Below are 16,804 nucleotides of genomic sequence, written 5' to 3' on the forward strand. Positions count from 1 at the left end.
AAGTGGCTGTTTGGTCTCTCCAATGTAGAGGTCTGGGCATTCCTCACTGCACTGTACAGCATACACCACGTTGTTAAGTTTGTGTTTTGGCGTTTTGTCTTTCGGGTGAAGCAGTTTTTGTCTGAGCGTGTTGCTGGGTCTGAAATACACTGGGATGTCATGCTTGGAGAAAACTCTTCCCAGACGCCTTAACGCCCACTCACATCCTGGGCCATCTGACCTCAGGAATTCGCATGATAAGGTGGGGCCAGGTTTCACAATGAACACACCCGAAGCTCTGGCTGATTGGGACCCACACCCAGTTTCACACCTTGGCTCAGGCGATTAGAGGATCATCAGGGGGTCCTTTTGTCCCTCTGTGGGGGGATACTCCCACTAGGTTTATATCTGGGACTCTCCACCATTTGACCTTAGAACTGAAGAAGCTTCTTGGATGAGAGGTGAAACGTCTTCAAGCAACTTAAAGAAGTCCAGAAGCTTTTCTTTGCAAGCTCCTTTGACTTGCTCTGACCATTTTCACACAGTTGGAGAGCTTCCACAGCATTTACTTACTTTGCAGTTTACACCACACTCTGCATGTTTTTAAAGCTCGAGTCAGCAAGCATGTAAAGACAACTGTATTTCATCTGCGATATCTTCTAACTTCTAACTGATTCTGGTATTACCGCGGGCGATATGACTGACACGGATGATCCACCTCAACTGTGAATGTCCTATTAGCAGGTTTGGCGCCTTCCTTCCATCTCTTTGCTTCCTTCTTGATCTCGCTGTCTTCTGCCTCTTCCCTATCCTCTGAGCTTTATCACTAATCCCTAACCCTGCTTACTACTTCACCTCTGACATGAGCAGCAATAACCAACTACTGAAGGAAGGAAATGGGTGTGTGAGTCCGAGTGTCTGTGTGAGTGCCTGAACACTGCTGAGCAGCACATCAGGAAGGAAGCAGTTAGCTATGACACACATAAACATTGACACAAACACCTATTTTAATCCACGTTTTATGGTGACACTGTTTCTTGGGGACTTTCTTTCTGGAAAAAACCCCACTCTGAAAGTCAAGTAGGTTATTACTAGAAACTTTCATTTTAGTGTAGATAGTCTTTCATATACAGTACTGTGCAAAAGTCTTGAGGCACCCTTATTTCTTTATATTCTACTAAGAAAATGAAAAATAGGAAAATGGAAAATAGCATTTGAAACATGTGGAAGCATACATGGAAACACAGTATATAAGGAAAAATCACCATTTGCACATTTCTAAGGTGCTTGTAAGGCCACCTTTGCTGTGACCTGAGACTAATTAAAGAGTAATTTCTTTAAGCAGTCTTCAGGAATAGTTCTCCAGACTTCTTAAAGCTCACTCAAAGCTCTCCTTTGGATGTCACACACTGCTTCAGTAAAGTTGAGGTCCGGGCTCTGGGGAGACCAATCCACTACTGATTGTGTTCCACTGTGTGTTTTTCTAACCGGGTATGTTTTTACTGCTTTGGCAGTGTGTTTGGGATCATTGAGCCTCCACCATGTTTTCTAGATGGGTGTAGACACTCCTGTTGTACCTCTCGCCTGACCTCCTCTATACACACTCATGATTACAAATTTAGATTAATTACTCCACAAGACTTGTCGTCACTGATTTTCAGTCCAGTTCTTGTGTAATTTGGCATATCCCGGACTTTTCTTCCTGTTCCCTTCCTTAAGAATAGCTTCTTGACAGCCACCCTTCCACTGAGACCATTTCTGATGAGGCTTCAGTGAGCAATAGACGGATCGGCTGAAGACTCGGGTACATCGCCTAACCCTGTATTAACATTTATAGCTGAAGACATGAATTCTTAGCAGAAATAAGGAAACACTTATTGTAATTGGAAAGGTTTCTGCAGTAGTCCAGATCCTATTCAGCCCGGCCCTTACAGCCCTTGAAGCACAGTAAACATAGAGAACATAGAGAAGCTGAAACAGCAAAGGGAGTTTCACACTCCTAAAACTCTTCTCATATCTTATAAATGGCTCCTGTAAATAATGTATGTATTCATTACTAACAAAGCCAGTTACAGCCCTTTACGGTGAGAGCAGAAAGCCACATCACAGACATCTACAAACACCAGCACTCTGCGCTCATCGCCTGTGAGACTAAATCAATTGCATGCTGCCTTTTGTTGCAGCTTCTGATTTCTTCAAAACCACCCAAGTTACAATTAGCGCAAACCAACGGGCCACACAAAAAACATTTAGTGGAAATCACTGAGCATTCATTGATTCCAGTTTCTCAAATGTCATTAGCTGTTTTGTTGTGTGTTGTACATAATTGTAGTTGGGAAATCTTTAGACCTACAAAACAAACAAAAGTCTTCTCCTGGGCACTCGGACATTTTAACTAATGTTCTTTTTTTCTTTTGCAATTTGGGGGTTTTGGACACTGGGACACACTGGCTTGTTTTCAACTGCAATTTATTTTCTTCGAGTTTTTACAGAGGAAAAAAAAAGAAACCTAGAAAGTTTAACAAATGTAACATCTGTTCTAGAATTTCGGGTTAAGGTTGCGGTGGCTCAACAGCCTCTCAAAGCTGCAGACTTCCCTGACCCCAGCAACCTCCTCTAGCTCATCTGGAGGGACTGAGACACTCCCAAGCCTTTCGAGAGATATAATCTCTCCAGCGAGTCCTGGGTCTGCCCTGGGGCTTCCCCAGTAGGACATGCCCGGAATACCTCACCAAGGAGGCGTGCAGGAGGTATCCTAGGCATGATGCCCGAACTACCTCACCTGGCTCCTTATGATGTGGAGGATTTGGCTCTACTCCAAGAAAGTTCAAAACTTGCAAAGTGCCTCTTAAATTTAGTTACATAAAATCACTGTCACTTAGTAATTTATCATCACTTCCATAGAGTGTTTAAACCCACCAAAGTGCTGGCTTAGCCTGCACCAATAAGAAGCAATTGTTGTTGCTGTAAATCCAGTTGAAGCCTCTGTCCATTATCCGTGAGTGACAGCGACCTTAATATGGACCAAAGGATCAGTTAAGAAGTGCAAGAAACAATTACAGTCACAGAGTCAGACATCGGCTTGGGGTCAGTCCAGCTCTTATGTAAAGGTCACTGAAGTCATGGCATTTTGATCAAAGAACGAAATCCAGAGAACAAAGCAGAGTCTGTGTCCAGTCTGTTGCTGGAAGCCCGAGAAAATTGTCTCCTTCTGCACCATCTCCCGTCCAAAAACGACTCCCTGACAGTTTTATCATTATTCAACATGCCATGCACAACAAATTGGCGGTTTTGCAGCACGGCAGAGCCGCTCTCAATATTGCACCCTGAAGATTCGTTTCGAGTGTTTAATTACTTACAGAGCAAATTCATTTTAAAGAGGGAAAGAAAGAAAAGAAGAAAGAAACAAAGGAAGAAGTTGAGTTTCACACAGGCTACGTGCTGAACAGCCTGCAATTTCACCAGCAGTGAAGTATCAATCAGTTTGGCTTAGAAGCAAACTCAGAAATGATTCAATTAAGCAGCTGCTCTCGTCTGTTTATATACCTTGTACTTGCTAGGTGAAATGTATTTCTCAGATAAGTATACAGCATAATTAGCTCTTACAGGGTCGGGTTATTGTGCTCCACATCATGTAGGATTTCCAAACAGCACAAGCCTATACAGAGATTTCTATAGAGCAGTAAGGTCTCCTTTCCTCTCCTCTTTCTTTCTTTTTTTCCATTTTCATCATCCTCTCATCTGCCTGTACTCAGTTAGGAGACAGCGCGTGTTGGTATGGAAACTGGCTTATAAACCTTTCAGGTTGCCAACGCACTAACTCACATAGCAACCACCAAGCAACCTCTCAAAATTTTGCTTTGTGATTTTTGATGAACAGAAGTCAGAAAGGTTTGTTATTTATGCTGTTTGGATTCACTGTTCACACAAAGAGCTTTGGATTTGTAAGGTGCTGTGACCGTTTCAGTGAAATAATGACTCCCACAACATCAGGCTCGAAACTGACTGGTGTATAAAATGAAGCGAACCGAGCATTGTTTGAAAAATCAGTCACAGTCATATTAAGACCTTTGCTTATGAGACACTTTGATCAAACTGTGTAAAAAAAAAAAAAAAAAGAGGCCTGCATCTTGAGAAGTGAAAGAGGGTTTGATATGTGCAAAGGTGAAATATGTGCATGTGTGTTTTCTGCGCTTTTTTCCCTCATCCCGGTTGCAATGTTATTGCAGTTTTGTGCGTTCAAATTCATTGTTTGCCAGAGCTATGCCTCGCAGAGGAGACTCGCGTTGACAAAGGCACTGCAGTGTTGAAACACGTTATCAATACAAACAGAGCAGCTCGCCCTCAAGTGCATGTGTGATCGCCTGCGTGACTTTCCAAAGGAGGGCGTGTCGTTGTTGCCTTCCTGCTGTTGTTTTACTGCTTGTTTTGTTTAAGGAAATTAGTTATGAGTAAAAATAAGTTTAAGTAATTTTCACACACATGCTCAGACATACACCTCCCTCTAAACTGTTAGTCGCACGCTACTTGGAGTATTTCTTTAAACCGAGCAACTTCACTGTAATGGGAGATGACAGTGTTTCAGTACAGGAATCGCACCAGTAAAAACGCCCACAGACAGAGTGATTAAAGGTTTGCACATTGCTCTGTAATGGCTTTGCAGTGAAGAAAAATCGGTGGGTGCTTCATGATCATATTGAGTATTTTAGCATGTGGCGATCAATAGCAAATAGTTGTGGTTTAGGGGTCGTGCACGCTCAGTGTTTCGATTACAAGTACAGGTCGCACGTTGAGAGGCAGTCTGGTCCGACTCCGAATGACTGCAGTTACTAGTCTGCAAATAGCTGCTGTCTAATTTATAAACGCAGACTGATTGCCAGAACATTGCAGCCGGTCTGGGTCAGTTTGCACTGATCAGCACAGTTTGTCTGCAGTACCTCTCATTGGAAGAGGGGACTCAACTCAAGTGGTTGCCAACTGGTTTTATTTTGGTTAAATTCCTATATATATATATATATATATATATATACATATGAACCTATATAATTTTGTAGTTGAATTACTGTCCTGCAAAAACTACACTGATCAGGTGCAGCATTATGATCTCTGACAGGAATAACACTGATTATCTTGTTGTCATGGCACATGTAAGTAGATGAGATGTATCAGTGAGCGAGTGAACATTTTGTCTTCAAAGCTGATGTGTTAGAAGCAGGAAAAATGGGCAAGCGTAAGGATTTAAAGAAGTCTGACAAGAGCCAAAATGTAATGGCTAGATGACTGGGTCAGATCATCTCCAAAACTGCGGCTCTGCAGTTCCCAGTCTGCAGTGATTAGTATCTATCTAAGAAATGAACAGTGGTGAACCACCGACAGGGTCATGGGCGGCCAAGGCTCAGTGATGGATGTCGGGAGCGATGGCTGATCTCTGCGCCCAAAAGACGAGCTACTGCAGCTCAAACTGCTGAAAAAGTTCATGCTGGTTCTGATAGAAAGGTGTGTGAATACACAGTGCATCCCAGTTTGTTGTGTACTGGGCTGCAGAGCTGCACACTAATCAGGATGCCTATGCTGACCTCTGTCCACCATCAACAATGAGCACTTCAACTAGTTTGATGAATCACATTGTCTTTTATTTCATGTGGCCAGTTGAGCATGTGTGAGCGTTGCTTATCTGGGGATCACCTGGCACCAGGATGCATTATGGGAAGAAGGTAAAATTCAGTGTGATGCTTTGTTCTACAGGGAAACCTCAAGTTCTACCATCCATGTGGTTGTTACTTTGACACATACCACGTACACTGTAAAACACTACTCCCTGATGGCTGTGGCCTCTTTCAGCAGGATAATGTGCCACAAAGCAGAAATGGTCCAGCAATAGTTTGAGGAGCACAACAATGAGTTTGAGCTGTTGACTTGGCCTCCAAAATCTCCAGTTCCTCAATCTAATCAAGCAACTGTGGGATGTGCTGAACAAGCAAGTCTGATCCGTGGAGGCCCCACCTCCACTGGTGCCAGATACCAGAACACCCATTCTGGGGTCTTGTGGAGCATATGCCTAAATGCGCTATTTTGACAGCAAAAGGGGGGCCGGCACAAAATTAGGCAGGTGGTCATAATATTATGCCTGATCGTGCCTATAGCTATTTTTGGAGGAATTTCTGTGCGTGTAGGAGTGAGATTTGCAATTTTCACAGATTTATCACAGATAGTTGTCAACGTTACTGCATTCAGTTACAAACCATTCGCAGACTCACTCCTGCTTAATGCCACTGTCAAGAGTCAAGAGTCAAGACATTTCATTGCCGAAGTTCCTTGTGTAAAGTCTCGGTAATTTTTGAGGTGCCTTGGCCTCTAAGCTGTTTTTCCTAGTGCAACTGTAACGTTATTATTAACTCCTGTAGACAGACTTGCCTTCTCCATCCTGCAGTTTGTGCTTTTATTACTCTATTTATTTATTACTTTTATGTGTTATTTATTTATATGTCCTGTTTGCGGTTTGTCATCCCACTGGTTGCATCAGATGGCTGCCACCGTCTGACCCTAGTTTTGAAGGAGTGTTTCTTCCTTTTAAAAGCAGGTTCTTGTTACCCACTGTCAACCAGGGGTTGGTCGCTTTAATCAATAACTGGGTGTCTGACATTTTACTAATAGGTTCCATGATGGATTGTTTCAGCACTGCGTGCATAGCTAAGGTAAAGCATTGTGCATTACATGAGGTATGACTGCTATTGTGCACAATAAGTCGTCTTTGTGAGGTGGTTCAGATCCATTTGAGTTTTATCAGCCTTATCTAACAATCTTATATTCCCACTATGAGCATGATCAAGTAATTCCTCTCTTTGTCCTTACCTGCTCCACACACAGTAGAAACACTTCTCCAAATGCACTTTCCTCATCAAGCGGAGCACATCCCATCTAGAAAAAGGAATCGCTATTGTTTTACAGAAAAGGGTCAAGTTGCACAGCCCCCCTTTCAAGCTTTGATGGAGGTCCAAAATGAAAGTAAGACAAAAGAGGGCTGATTTTGGAGAAATCTGCATTGAAAATGAATCCTTTCATTTACATTCTAGTGATATTCTCAGAGAAAAACAAATAGTGAAATGTCAGTACGGTTGTAAATAGCTGTAATCTACCAGCTGTAAGGCTGTTATCAGTCTTTAATCACATGGTACTATAATATGTACATAAAACTGCATAAAGACTGCCCTGTAATTAGCATCGTAATGATACAGTTAAATAGAGAGATAAACATAACAAAACATAAATACATCATTGTCTTAACTCTGTTTGGCTCAGTCGCATCGGAGAGGGCGCTGCTAGTGTGGAGGATGAGGAAGACTTACATTCAACTGACACCTAAGTGTGTGTGTGTGTGTGTGCATCAGGATGCTGTTAATATATCTCCACCATTATGTAGATTAGCCCTATTCCCCTGAGTGCAGCTTTACTGTTTAGTGCTTTCAATCACTCAAAGAGAGTCTGGACAAAAGCGAGCTCTGGATTTCAGCATATACACACTTCCAATCACAGTTTTTTAATAAACATTATATAAATCTCATACATTCACATATATGTTTTATTCATAAAGACAATACACAACTGGCTGGATCATCATCCGATCCCGTGTTCACTGATGACTAATTATGGCCCTTCACATTGGATTCAGGCTGCCAGAGTTTGTGTGTGTGTTTGTTTTACAGGTCTGTGTGTGAGAAAGAGCAGTGGGTGGGTTCACGGGGTGGGTTTGTGTGTTGATTGCGTTTGAGCAGCCCTGGTTTTAATCAGAAACAAGAGATCAATATTCTCTTCAGCTGTACTATGGCAGCAGTAACATGGAGAATTGTGTTTCCGTGTTTGCGCGTGCGTGCGCGTGCGTGCGCGTGCGTGCATGTGTGTAAAAGGTAATCTAGATCACCGAGTCCACGGCAGATGAAGAGACAGTCTTTGAGGAGAATTTGCTTTGAACTAACCCATTTTGAGGTGTTTGTTTGTAGTTCTGCTTGTGTTTCTGAGTATATGTAAGGGCCTGCTCTCCTGCCTCTGTGAGTGTGTGCCATACAGAGCTGATGATATGAACTGTGTGCTGTGCTGATTATGTCTTTGTGTCTTGCAGCTATTAGCCAACACAACACAGTCGATACAGTCTGAGCTTGTGCTGTACTGGAATAACCCTTCACTGTTTACAAAACAGGCAGTCGCTGGGTTTGATATTAGAGCATTTTATATCCGAGCACTCTCACCTCAACATAACCCCATGAGCCAGGGCTTAACCTCTGACTGCCTGTGAACTCAATAAATTCATAAAAGGATTCAACTGGGTTTGGTTCTTAAATTTAGTGTAGTGATAAATTCATAAAATAGCATGTGCCATTGATTATTTGTCCAGCATGAGCTTGTGCATTAAAGCAAAAGTACTACTCAAAGACAAATAGCCATTGCTATACACTCTATGTGATTTTGTATGAATGCTTAACCTTCTTGAATTTATTTCAGACAATTTCAGCCTTCAGTGAACACATCACAACAGTGCTTAGTTTTGATTGTTTTTCCAAACAATTACCATTATCTTTCCCGAGTCAGGCCAATTTTCAGCATTTGAACCGAAGCTGCTTACTTCATTTGAATCGGTCCGCCGTAATCCCGCACTGTGGCTGTCTGTCTGTGATAGCTTCAAATCTGTACTCAGTTAAGTGGCCTAGCTGTTGTCAAACTATCATACAAATACCTACAATGTATTAAAAATAACAAGAATTACCAGCAGAGTGTTGACTTGATACGACTGCTTAAGAAGAGCATCCGCTAACATGTGATGTGACTTTGTAAGCGTGCCTAGCCATGGTTTGTTGTGAGTTTGACAGACTTGCATTGGACAGACTCCTTTTAGTCTGTTTGACAGCTTCATGCTAAATGTCCTGTCGCTGTCAGCATCGCTCTAGACTCCGACATGATAAATCTGCCGGCTGATTAAAAGCATCGAGCTCCGGTGGTGTGTGACTGTGTTTCTGCTAAGCTGGTTTTTTCGGATAAATTAGGGTTCCTCCTGCTTTTGATTTTCAGGATTTATTTTCAAAGATTTTATTCTGTTTTATTTAGACTTAAGAAAACTCTATCAATAATAAATGCGGGTGTGAAAAAATGAAAGGGCCAATGATGTAATTGAGTCTTTTTTTGAATACTTCTAGACACCGTGGGGAGTTTTAAATGATTCTTCATCGATTTTTATTGCCTTTGAAACTGTGTGCGATGGTAGGAGACCCAAGAAACACCAAAGCATTCTCACTTTTCTTCTCCTGTTGCTATATCATAAAAACTGTAGCCTGAAGGTTTGTGCACAAAGATTTCCTTTATCAGGTCACGTGATATGATTAAATGTTCCAGAACAGCAACCAAATTTAAATAAAACAAAATAAGACTTTATCAAAAACCAGAGGATGTTGTCAGATATATTTTAATTATCTATGCTTGTTACTTTTGCAACAACAGCTCTTCCACATCTGACTTCGCTGACACGAATTTTCATGAATTTCCAAATATCTGCAAATAAATAAAGTTATTTTAAGTGGTTCCACAAATAACCTGATGTTTTGGGGTTATTTTTTGGGGGGGGGTGGGAGTTTCTAAAGTCTACACAGATGTCAAGGAAAAGGGACGGTGAACTTTTAAACCAGAATGTGTAACACAGTCCTGTGGAGTGAGAAGTGTACCGATATTCAAGGACAAAGGTGACGTGCAGAACTATAGTAACTGCAGAGAACTAATGCTGATCAGTCATCTTATGAACAACTGGGAGAGCGATATTGAAGCTTGGTTAAGAATAGAGATGATGATAACTGAGCTGCAGTATGGCATCATGCTGAGAAGGATCACTACAGATGTGATGTTTGCTTTGAGAGTGTTAATGGAGAGGTATAGAGAAAGTAGGGAGCAGGTGGAAGAGAGCCTGGAGAGGTGGAGGTATACGCTGGAGAGAAGAGGAATGAAAATCAGTAGAAGGAAGGCAGAATACATGTGTGTGAATAAGAGGAAGAGAGGTGGAAAAGTGAAGGTGCAAGCGGTAGAGACAGTGAAGCTAGATAAATTTTAAATACTTGGGATCAGCCATCCAAAGCAACGGACAGTGCACAAGAGAGGTGAACAGGAGAGTCCAGGCAGGGTGAATTGGGTGGAGACAACTGTCAGGGGTGATGGGAGACAGAAGAAGCAGAAAGAGTGAAAGGGAAGGTTTACAAGATGGTGAGACATGCTGTGATGTGCGGTTTGGACAGTTACTGGGGCAGAGCTGGAGGTGGCTCATTGGGAGTGACCAGGATGGAAGAGAATGAGGACATCAGAGGAACAGCTTAAGTCGAGCAGTTTGGAGACAAAGTTAGAGAGGGAAGGCTGAGATGGTTTGGACATGTGCAGAGGAGCGACGGTGGCAATGTTGGACAGATGAAGTTGCCAGACAGAAGGAAAAGAGGAAGACTGCAGAGTAAGCTTCATGGATGTAGTGAAGGAGGACATGCAGAAGTTTGGTGCGACAGAGGAGGATGATGGGGACAGGGTGAGATGGAGCCAGATGACCAATAAGGTTGTGGATGGATGGATGGCACAAACACATTTCTGACCATAACAAAAATACTGGATTAAATTAAAATGGTAAATGGCCTGCATTTGTATAGCGCTTTACTCAGTCCCTAAGGACCCCAAAGCGCTTTACACTACATTCAGTCATTCACCCATTCACACACACATTCACACACTGGCAATGGCAAGCTACATTGTAGCCACAGCTGCCCTGGGGCGCACTGACAGAGGCGACAGAGGCGAAAGGTCAAAGGTCAGCTTCAGTGTGACATGACGCTGTGCAAATAGGAAATAAATCTATACAGAAGGTGAGCTTGTGATTATATTTCTGAGTTTGGTAAACACTGGCTGATGATTGTAGAGATTTTCTGTGATGCTCGGTTGATGACGTTGATGATGTTAGGAATGCATCCATGTTTTAGAATTTGTCGCTTCTTTGTAGCCACAGCCACATTTGAAGCATGCCTGCAGTTTTGTTCCATTAGAATTGGCTCGTGAGCAAATACAGGAAGTTTTATTCTGTCTCGGCGAACTGACAAACCAACAAAAAGCAAGAAAACACAGGTAACAAAGCCAAGTAAAATCAGTTTAACCTGACATTTCATCACTATATATATGTTCTTATATATATTTATATATAAGAACATGTTGGCAGAAGCAAACGACAAAACCGAGATGGTAATTCTATTTCTTTTTTTGAAGTCGGTCCATTATGTGTGTCTTTATAACAGTGTTCCCTTCAGCGTACATACTGACAGTAGAGAGATGAATCATGGGGAGGGTTTGAGGGAGGCGGTAAGACCCAGAGGAGGAACATAGAAAGAGAGAGAGAGAGAGAGAGAGAGAGCATGAGAGAGAGGTGGGAGGAGAGAGGAGGAGGGACTGTGTTCACTCTCAGCTCTATGCCTTGCAGCTCGTGGAGTTAGCGCGCCAGTGTGCGTCTCAGCCTGCCAGCGCGAGTGTGTGCTTCGGTACTTCGCCGTGTGCGCGAATGTGTGTGTGACTCCGGCGCTCTCTCTGCGTACGACAGGTGGAGATGACATGACTGCGCTTGAGAGGAAGAAAGGAAAGGACCTGTAAGGACTTCACAAACACGTTCACCTTTTTTCTCCCCTCCTACATTCCCTCACACACACCTTTAAATTCCTGCACTCCTCAGATGTAGGAAGAGATAAATTGTTGTGTCTAGGAGTGTGTGTGTGATGGAATGGAAATGCTCCTTTGCCAGCAGCTTATCACTTAAAGTCTGACAGCTGGCGTGCACAAAGGACAACTCAAACACGCAGACACACACAGAGGTACTCACTGCTGTTTTTGATCCCTACAGACGTGGTCAGCAAGTGTTCCTGCGTCCTGACGAGAGTTCAGCTCCAGCCCTGAGTGCCAGACAGTCCACCACGCTGTCCGAACAACTCCAGGTAGGATCTGCTCTCTTCTCTTCTCTTCTCTTCTCTTCTCTTCTCTTCTCTTCTCTTCTCTTCTCTTCTCTTCTCTTCTCTTCTCTTCTCTTCTCTTCTCTTCTCACACTGCCTGAAAAACAGGATGCAATATCCTCTGCGCCCTATGCCCTCTATTCTGTTTCATCTTCCTTTCAATTATAAACAATACTGATTTTTTAAGCATTTTCCTCCTACTCTCCAGTTTTCCCAATATAAAATCTTATCATCCTTTTCTTTGACCTCCCTTTAACATCTGTCGTCCCCCCTCTCTCTCTCTCTTTTTTTGACCCTCTCTATTTTTTTTTTTTTGGGGGGGGGGGGGGGGGGGGTTGCTAATGATGACTTTTTGTCTGTGGAGGGTAAGTTTCAGCTCCTGTTGCTTTCTCTCTTTTTCTGTTGATTGAGTCACTGAGAGGCTTTATTACTTCTCTGGATGTGTGTGTGTGTGTGTGTGTGTGTGTGTGTGTGTGTGTGTGTGTGTGTGTGTGTGTGTGTGTGTGTGAGAGAGAGAGAGAGAGGGAGAGAGAGAGTGAGTGAGGGGGAGGTTGGGTGGGGGGATAAGGGATGGAAAGATGAAACATAAAGCAGCTATAAACATGAAAGGTAGGAAATTAAAGACAGTGCCTTTTTTTCAATGGCAGATGAGCCCTGTGCACCGTAGTCTCTGTTCACTTGTGGTGTGCTTGTTTGCACGTGTGTGTGGGTGTGTGTCTGTGTGTCTGTGTTTGTTTTAGGCTAACAGTTAAATTGCCGCTGTTTGTTCTTGCGTCCCCAGTTCAACAAGCCTCGTGTTGTTTCATCTTTCCTACTCCCCCCTGCATCCTGTCATCCCTACTGCTCCTTATTTTGCATTTGTATGATTTATGACACGCAGATGCATAAAATCTAAAATTGCTACCCTCTGTTATATTCACATGTCCCGTCAAGCATAGTGTTGGGAGTGAAATTAAAAAAAGGAAAAAAAGAAAGAAGGTTTGATTGGCTGCCAGTGTTGACATGTTGTGCTCAGATTCAATTACCTAGATATATGCTCACAGGGGTGCAGGTGCATGTGCAGTGTCACACACGCGGGTTAGGTGATAAACATAAAGAAATGCTTTATCCGTGTCGGTGTTTCTGAGAACAAAGACGTGTTGGACACCTAAACATGGGTCTGAAAAATCCACTTTTTGTCCACATGTTGCTTCATGTAAAAAACATTACTACCTTTTGTGTGTTTGACTGCAGCGACGTACTTCTTTTATTCTTGCGGCTTTCATTCGTACACACCTGCCTGCAGGTACGGTATATGTGTATCTGCCTTTACGCTGCCAATGCATTTGTGCGTCAGATGTCCACGTACGTGTTTCCGCACTCAGGTCACATGGCTGAAAGTCCTGTCCAACTGCATTCCTCCCTTACAGCCTGTTTTGTTTGTTAATGGTTAGTTGTCGTCACCCGTACTGTAATTCCTTGTGTGATTTGGTCTGGAGGGAGCGTAACGCCCTGCAGGAGGACGACCTGAAGCGTCACAGTTGCTACAGGTTACAAATGTGCATTTTAAAGGGAGAGAAAGTCTTTGCATTCATTTTCTTGAGTGCAGTTTTGTCCACAATAAAGTATTTTTGTCACACCATGGATCTAACAGTACTCTGGATGGCAGATAAGTAGGAGCTGGAGGGGTGGAGGGCAATTAAGAAGAACCTCAGTGTTCGTATCTCTGCTGTCATGCATGAGATTTGTGAGTTTATACAGTAATGGAGTAAAATGCATTCAGTTATATGCTGGCTTGTACGTGCCTGCAAGACAGTGGGGCAGTAAAAGCAGCAGACTCATCTCTCCTCAGTCTCCAGTGAAACAGATGTGAGGATTAGTTCATCAGGGAATCGGAGGATATTTAACAAAATAATTATTTTCGTGGATTCTTCTCACTCTCCACTCCACTGGGTGTCTGTGTGTCAATACAAATGATTATTATTATCATTTTGGCTTCATAGATGTTTACACTCACACAAACATGCTTCACTCCAAAGTCTCTGAAGTGTTTACGTACACGTCTGCGAGCTCTGTGACTTTCACCAAGTGCGTGCAGAAGCAACACTTTGGGCAGGTGTGTTCATTCACCTTTCTCCTCCAGCTCCCAGTTATCCGCTATCCTTGTCATTTTCTCATTTCTCTGCACAGATGTTTCCACGTTTTCTTCTCATTTAGCCAAAGATGATGGGCACGAGTTAAAAGCAGGGGAAAATTCTGCACTGAATGTTAAGGTGGAAGAAAAAAAAGCCCATTTGAATTAAAGAAGAAAAAAAAACCCTTTAATTATTTCTGTGTGTGCGTGAGGGGATTTGAGTGCGTGTCCCAGAACTCCATACACGAGCTCCCCTGATAGCTTGACCTTAATGACATGAAAGTGGTTCTGCTGAATTGAGTAGGTTTAGCCCACTGGGGTTTTGCATTGTATGGTGTTATAATTGTCAGTTTGGGGAGCGAGGGTTAGACTCTATGCTCTGACCTCACCGCTGGAAGAGAAAGCTTTCTTATGGGGATTAAAACATGACTATTGCATTAGTTGCACTGGGCATGTATCTGCTTGCTCTATGTGAGCGTGCCTGCCCTTGAGATAAAAGTGTTAATCTGATCTGACGACAAAAGTTTAAGAAAACCGTTTTACTTGTTGCTCGCGTAATGTGAACTATTTTATACATTTTTACGTATTCATACAGTCTGATCTAGTGGTTGTGGGCAGATCCAGGTGTTCACTGTTCATTTGCATACATGCAAAACAATAAGACATAGAGCTGAGCTCGCGGTAAAGCTACTGACGCACTGCTCTTTCACTATTAGTTAAAATAGCTTGTCTTATCTCTTTATTTTAAGCTTAGCTTATACTCCAAAAAGGTATTTATTTAATCTTGAATCCTCTTTTGGAACCAGTAGAAGGAATCACTGAAAAAAAAAATCCATCCACAGTAGCCAGAGTCTGATGCAAAAAGTCACTAATATCCTGCTAATATCAAGCATTTTCCTTTTGAAAGGAGACATGAGGAAGCAGCACTGTTACCCTTAAGCAACTGATGTGGCCTTTTCAGCCTTGTGTGAAACCTCCAGAGTGTATTTCTTCTTGTCTGACTTGATTTTATCCTCAATAATATACCACCGATGCGACATGGGGCTGTAAGCAGCGAACCTGGAGCTTTATATTCAGCGGATTCATCCAAATACACACACCGCTGATCCCATTGTTGTTGATCAGGCAATTGAAACAAATCGCCTCAACTGGTCACAGAAGACCAGTGACCTGTGTGTGTGTGTGTGTGTGTGTGTGTGTGTGTGTGTGTGTGTGTGTGTGTGTGTGTGTGTGTGTGTGTGTGTGTCGCTGAACTGCATGTGAGGTGGTGTGGGTGTGCCGCTGCATGGAAGGTGGATTGTCAGTCACCTCGCAGCGGCAGATAACCTCGAATAACATGACGAGTCAAGTTACTCACGAGCATTGTAGTGAGAATATTTTAAAGTGCTCTTCATATAGATGATGGCAGAGCACAGAGTGCGTGTCTCATCGCCTGCGTGCCTGCATCTAAATTATACCTCATTTAAATACTTTAAATGCAAAGTCTGCAATAATGCATTAAATGTACCTCACAGTTACAAATCCAGACATATATAAAGCTGTGCCACAAATAAGGAGACTGCATCATTTTACATGATGAGAAGGACATTTACATGCAGCAGAAACCACATGGAGATCAAATTACATCTGGAGGATGATTTGCTTGCTATGTGTGTCTTGTACATAATATTGTGGAGTTCCACATACTCGCAGTCTTACAGTTAATATCCAGCACGTATGAGCTTCTGCTCTCGGTTTTATTGCGCTGATCGATTGTGGCACAACTGAAACTATGGGGAGCAGGATTCATGAGGTTTTCCAATTCCCGACGCAGTATTTCGATTCCAAACCTCGAGGGACTCTGTAATAACAGGTAGGTGTGTCATGCATGAGCAGTGGCTGCAGCGGCGGAGAATGTGCAGTGAGGTGACAGCCTCAATCGATTGCCCGTTCGGTGAAGGCAGCAGGCAAGCTTGGTGGCTCATTAACTGATGTAGACAGCGGTGCTCGGTGAACTTGTTGCGTGATTGCCTGTGGACTTTGTTTCACTGTCTGTAAATGTTTTGGAAAAGTACAGTATTGGACCAGACAACAATAGTTTGCTTTAAATATTAGGATTCTGTGTATGCTGTGTTCTCTGCTGGGAAAGATGTCCATTTCTCAATTTGATTGTATTGTGCACAGAGCAGCACCAACCTGTGCATGATCAAAAACAGAAACCCTCCTTGTAGCAGAATTACTGAACCCGAGGCTCAGAGTAAACACGAAGCAATAATAAGCTGTTTAATTAAATCAAACTCAGCAGATATTCATTTGTACAGCCTGTGTTGTTCTGCTTTGATGTTTTAATCAAGGACAGTTTGAGTTTGTTTGCAGATCAAACTTCGTAGTGTGTGTTATACTGTATAGCCTAAAGGGAAAATACACCACATTTCTTTTTATTGCCTTTTTGCAGGTGTCAGTTTGAAGTTTACACACTATCATTCTGTATCAGTCATGTCATTCGTAGGTTTCATTGCAGCAATCTTAAAACATTCATCCTTGCCTAGCCCCAAGAGGAAGGTTACCTGCTTTGGTTGTAATAATTTGCACTGACAGTCTTTTACTCTAATGCAAATGAAAGAATCCAAAAGTCATTAAGAGAACTGATTAAATGTTTTAATTAAAGGTGCCTGATGATGTGAGCCACAACTACAGTAAGTTGTGCAGTGCTCAAAACACGTAAATCACA

At 42.6% G+C, this 16,804-nt stretch overlaps 1 protein-coding gene across 2 annotated transcripts in view; it reads left to right on the forward strand.

Moving 5' to 3' along the window:
• The window catches only part of pde2a (phosphodiesterase 2A), a 187,297-nt gene that overhangs the window by 42,948 nt on the left and 127,545 nt on the right, over positions 1 to 16,804 (forward strand). The window contains exons 1-2 of one of the 2 annotated variants that reach the window (XM_004561433.3): positions 11,470 to 11,624; positions 11,876 to 11,966. In XM_004561433.3, the coding sequence (XP_004561490.2) occupies positions 11,590 to 11,624; positions 11,876 to 11,966 (126 nt within the window). In that variant the 5' untranslated portion in view covers positions 11,470 to 11,589. Of the gene's footprint in view, positions 1 to 11,469; positions 11,625 to 11,875; positions 11,967 to 16,804 lie in introns of those variants that run through there. The other variant, XM_004561432.4, reaches the window with a different exon arrangement.

This window comes from Maylandia zebra, linkage group LG14 (genome assembly GCF_041146795.1).
Source record: "Maylandia zebra isolate NMK-2024a linkage group LG14, Mzebra_GT3a, whole genome shotgun sequence".
Lineage (NCBI taxonomy): Eukaryota > Metazoa > Chordata > Actinopteri > Cichliformes > Cichlidae > Maylandia > Maylandia zebra.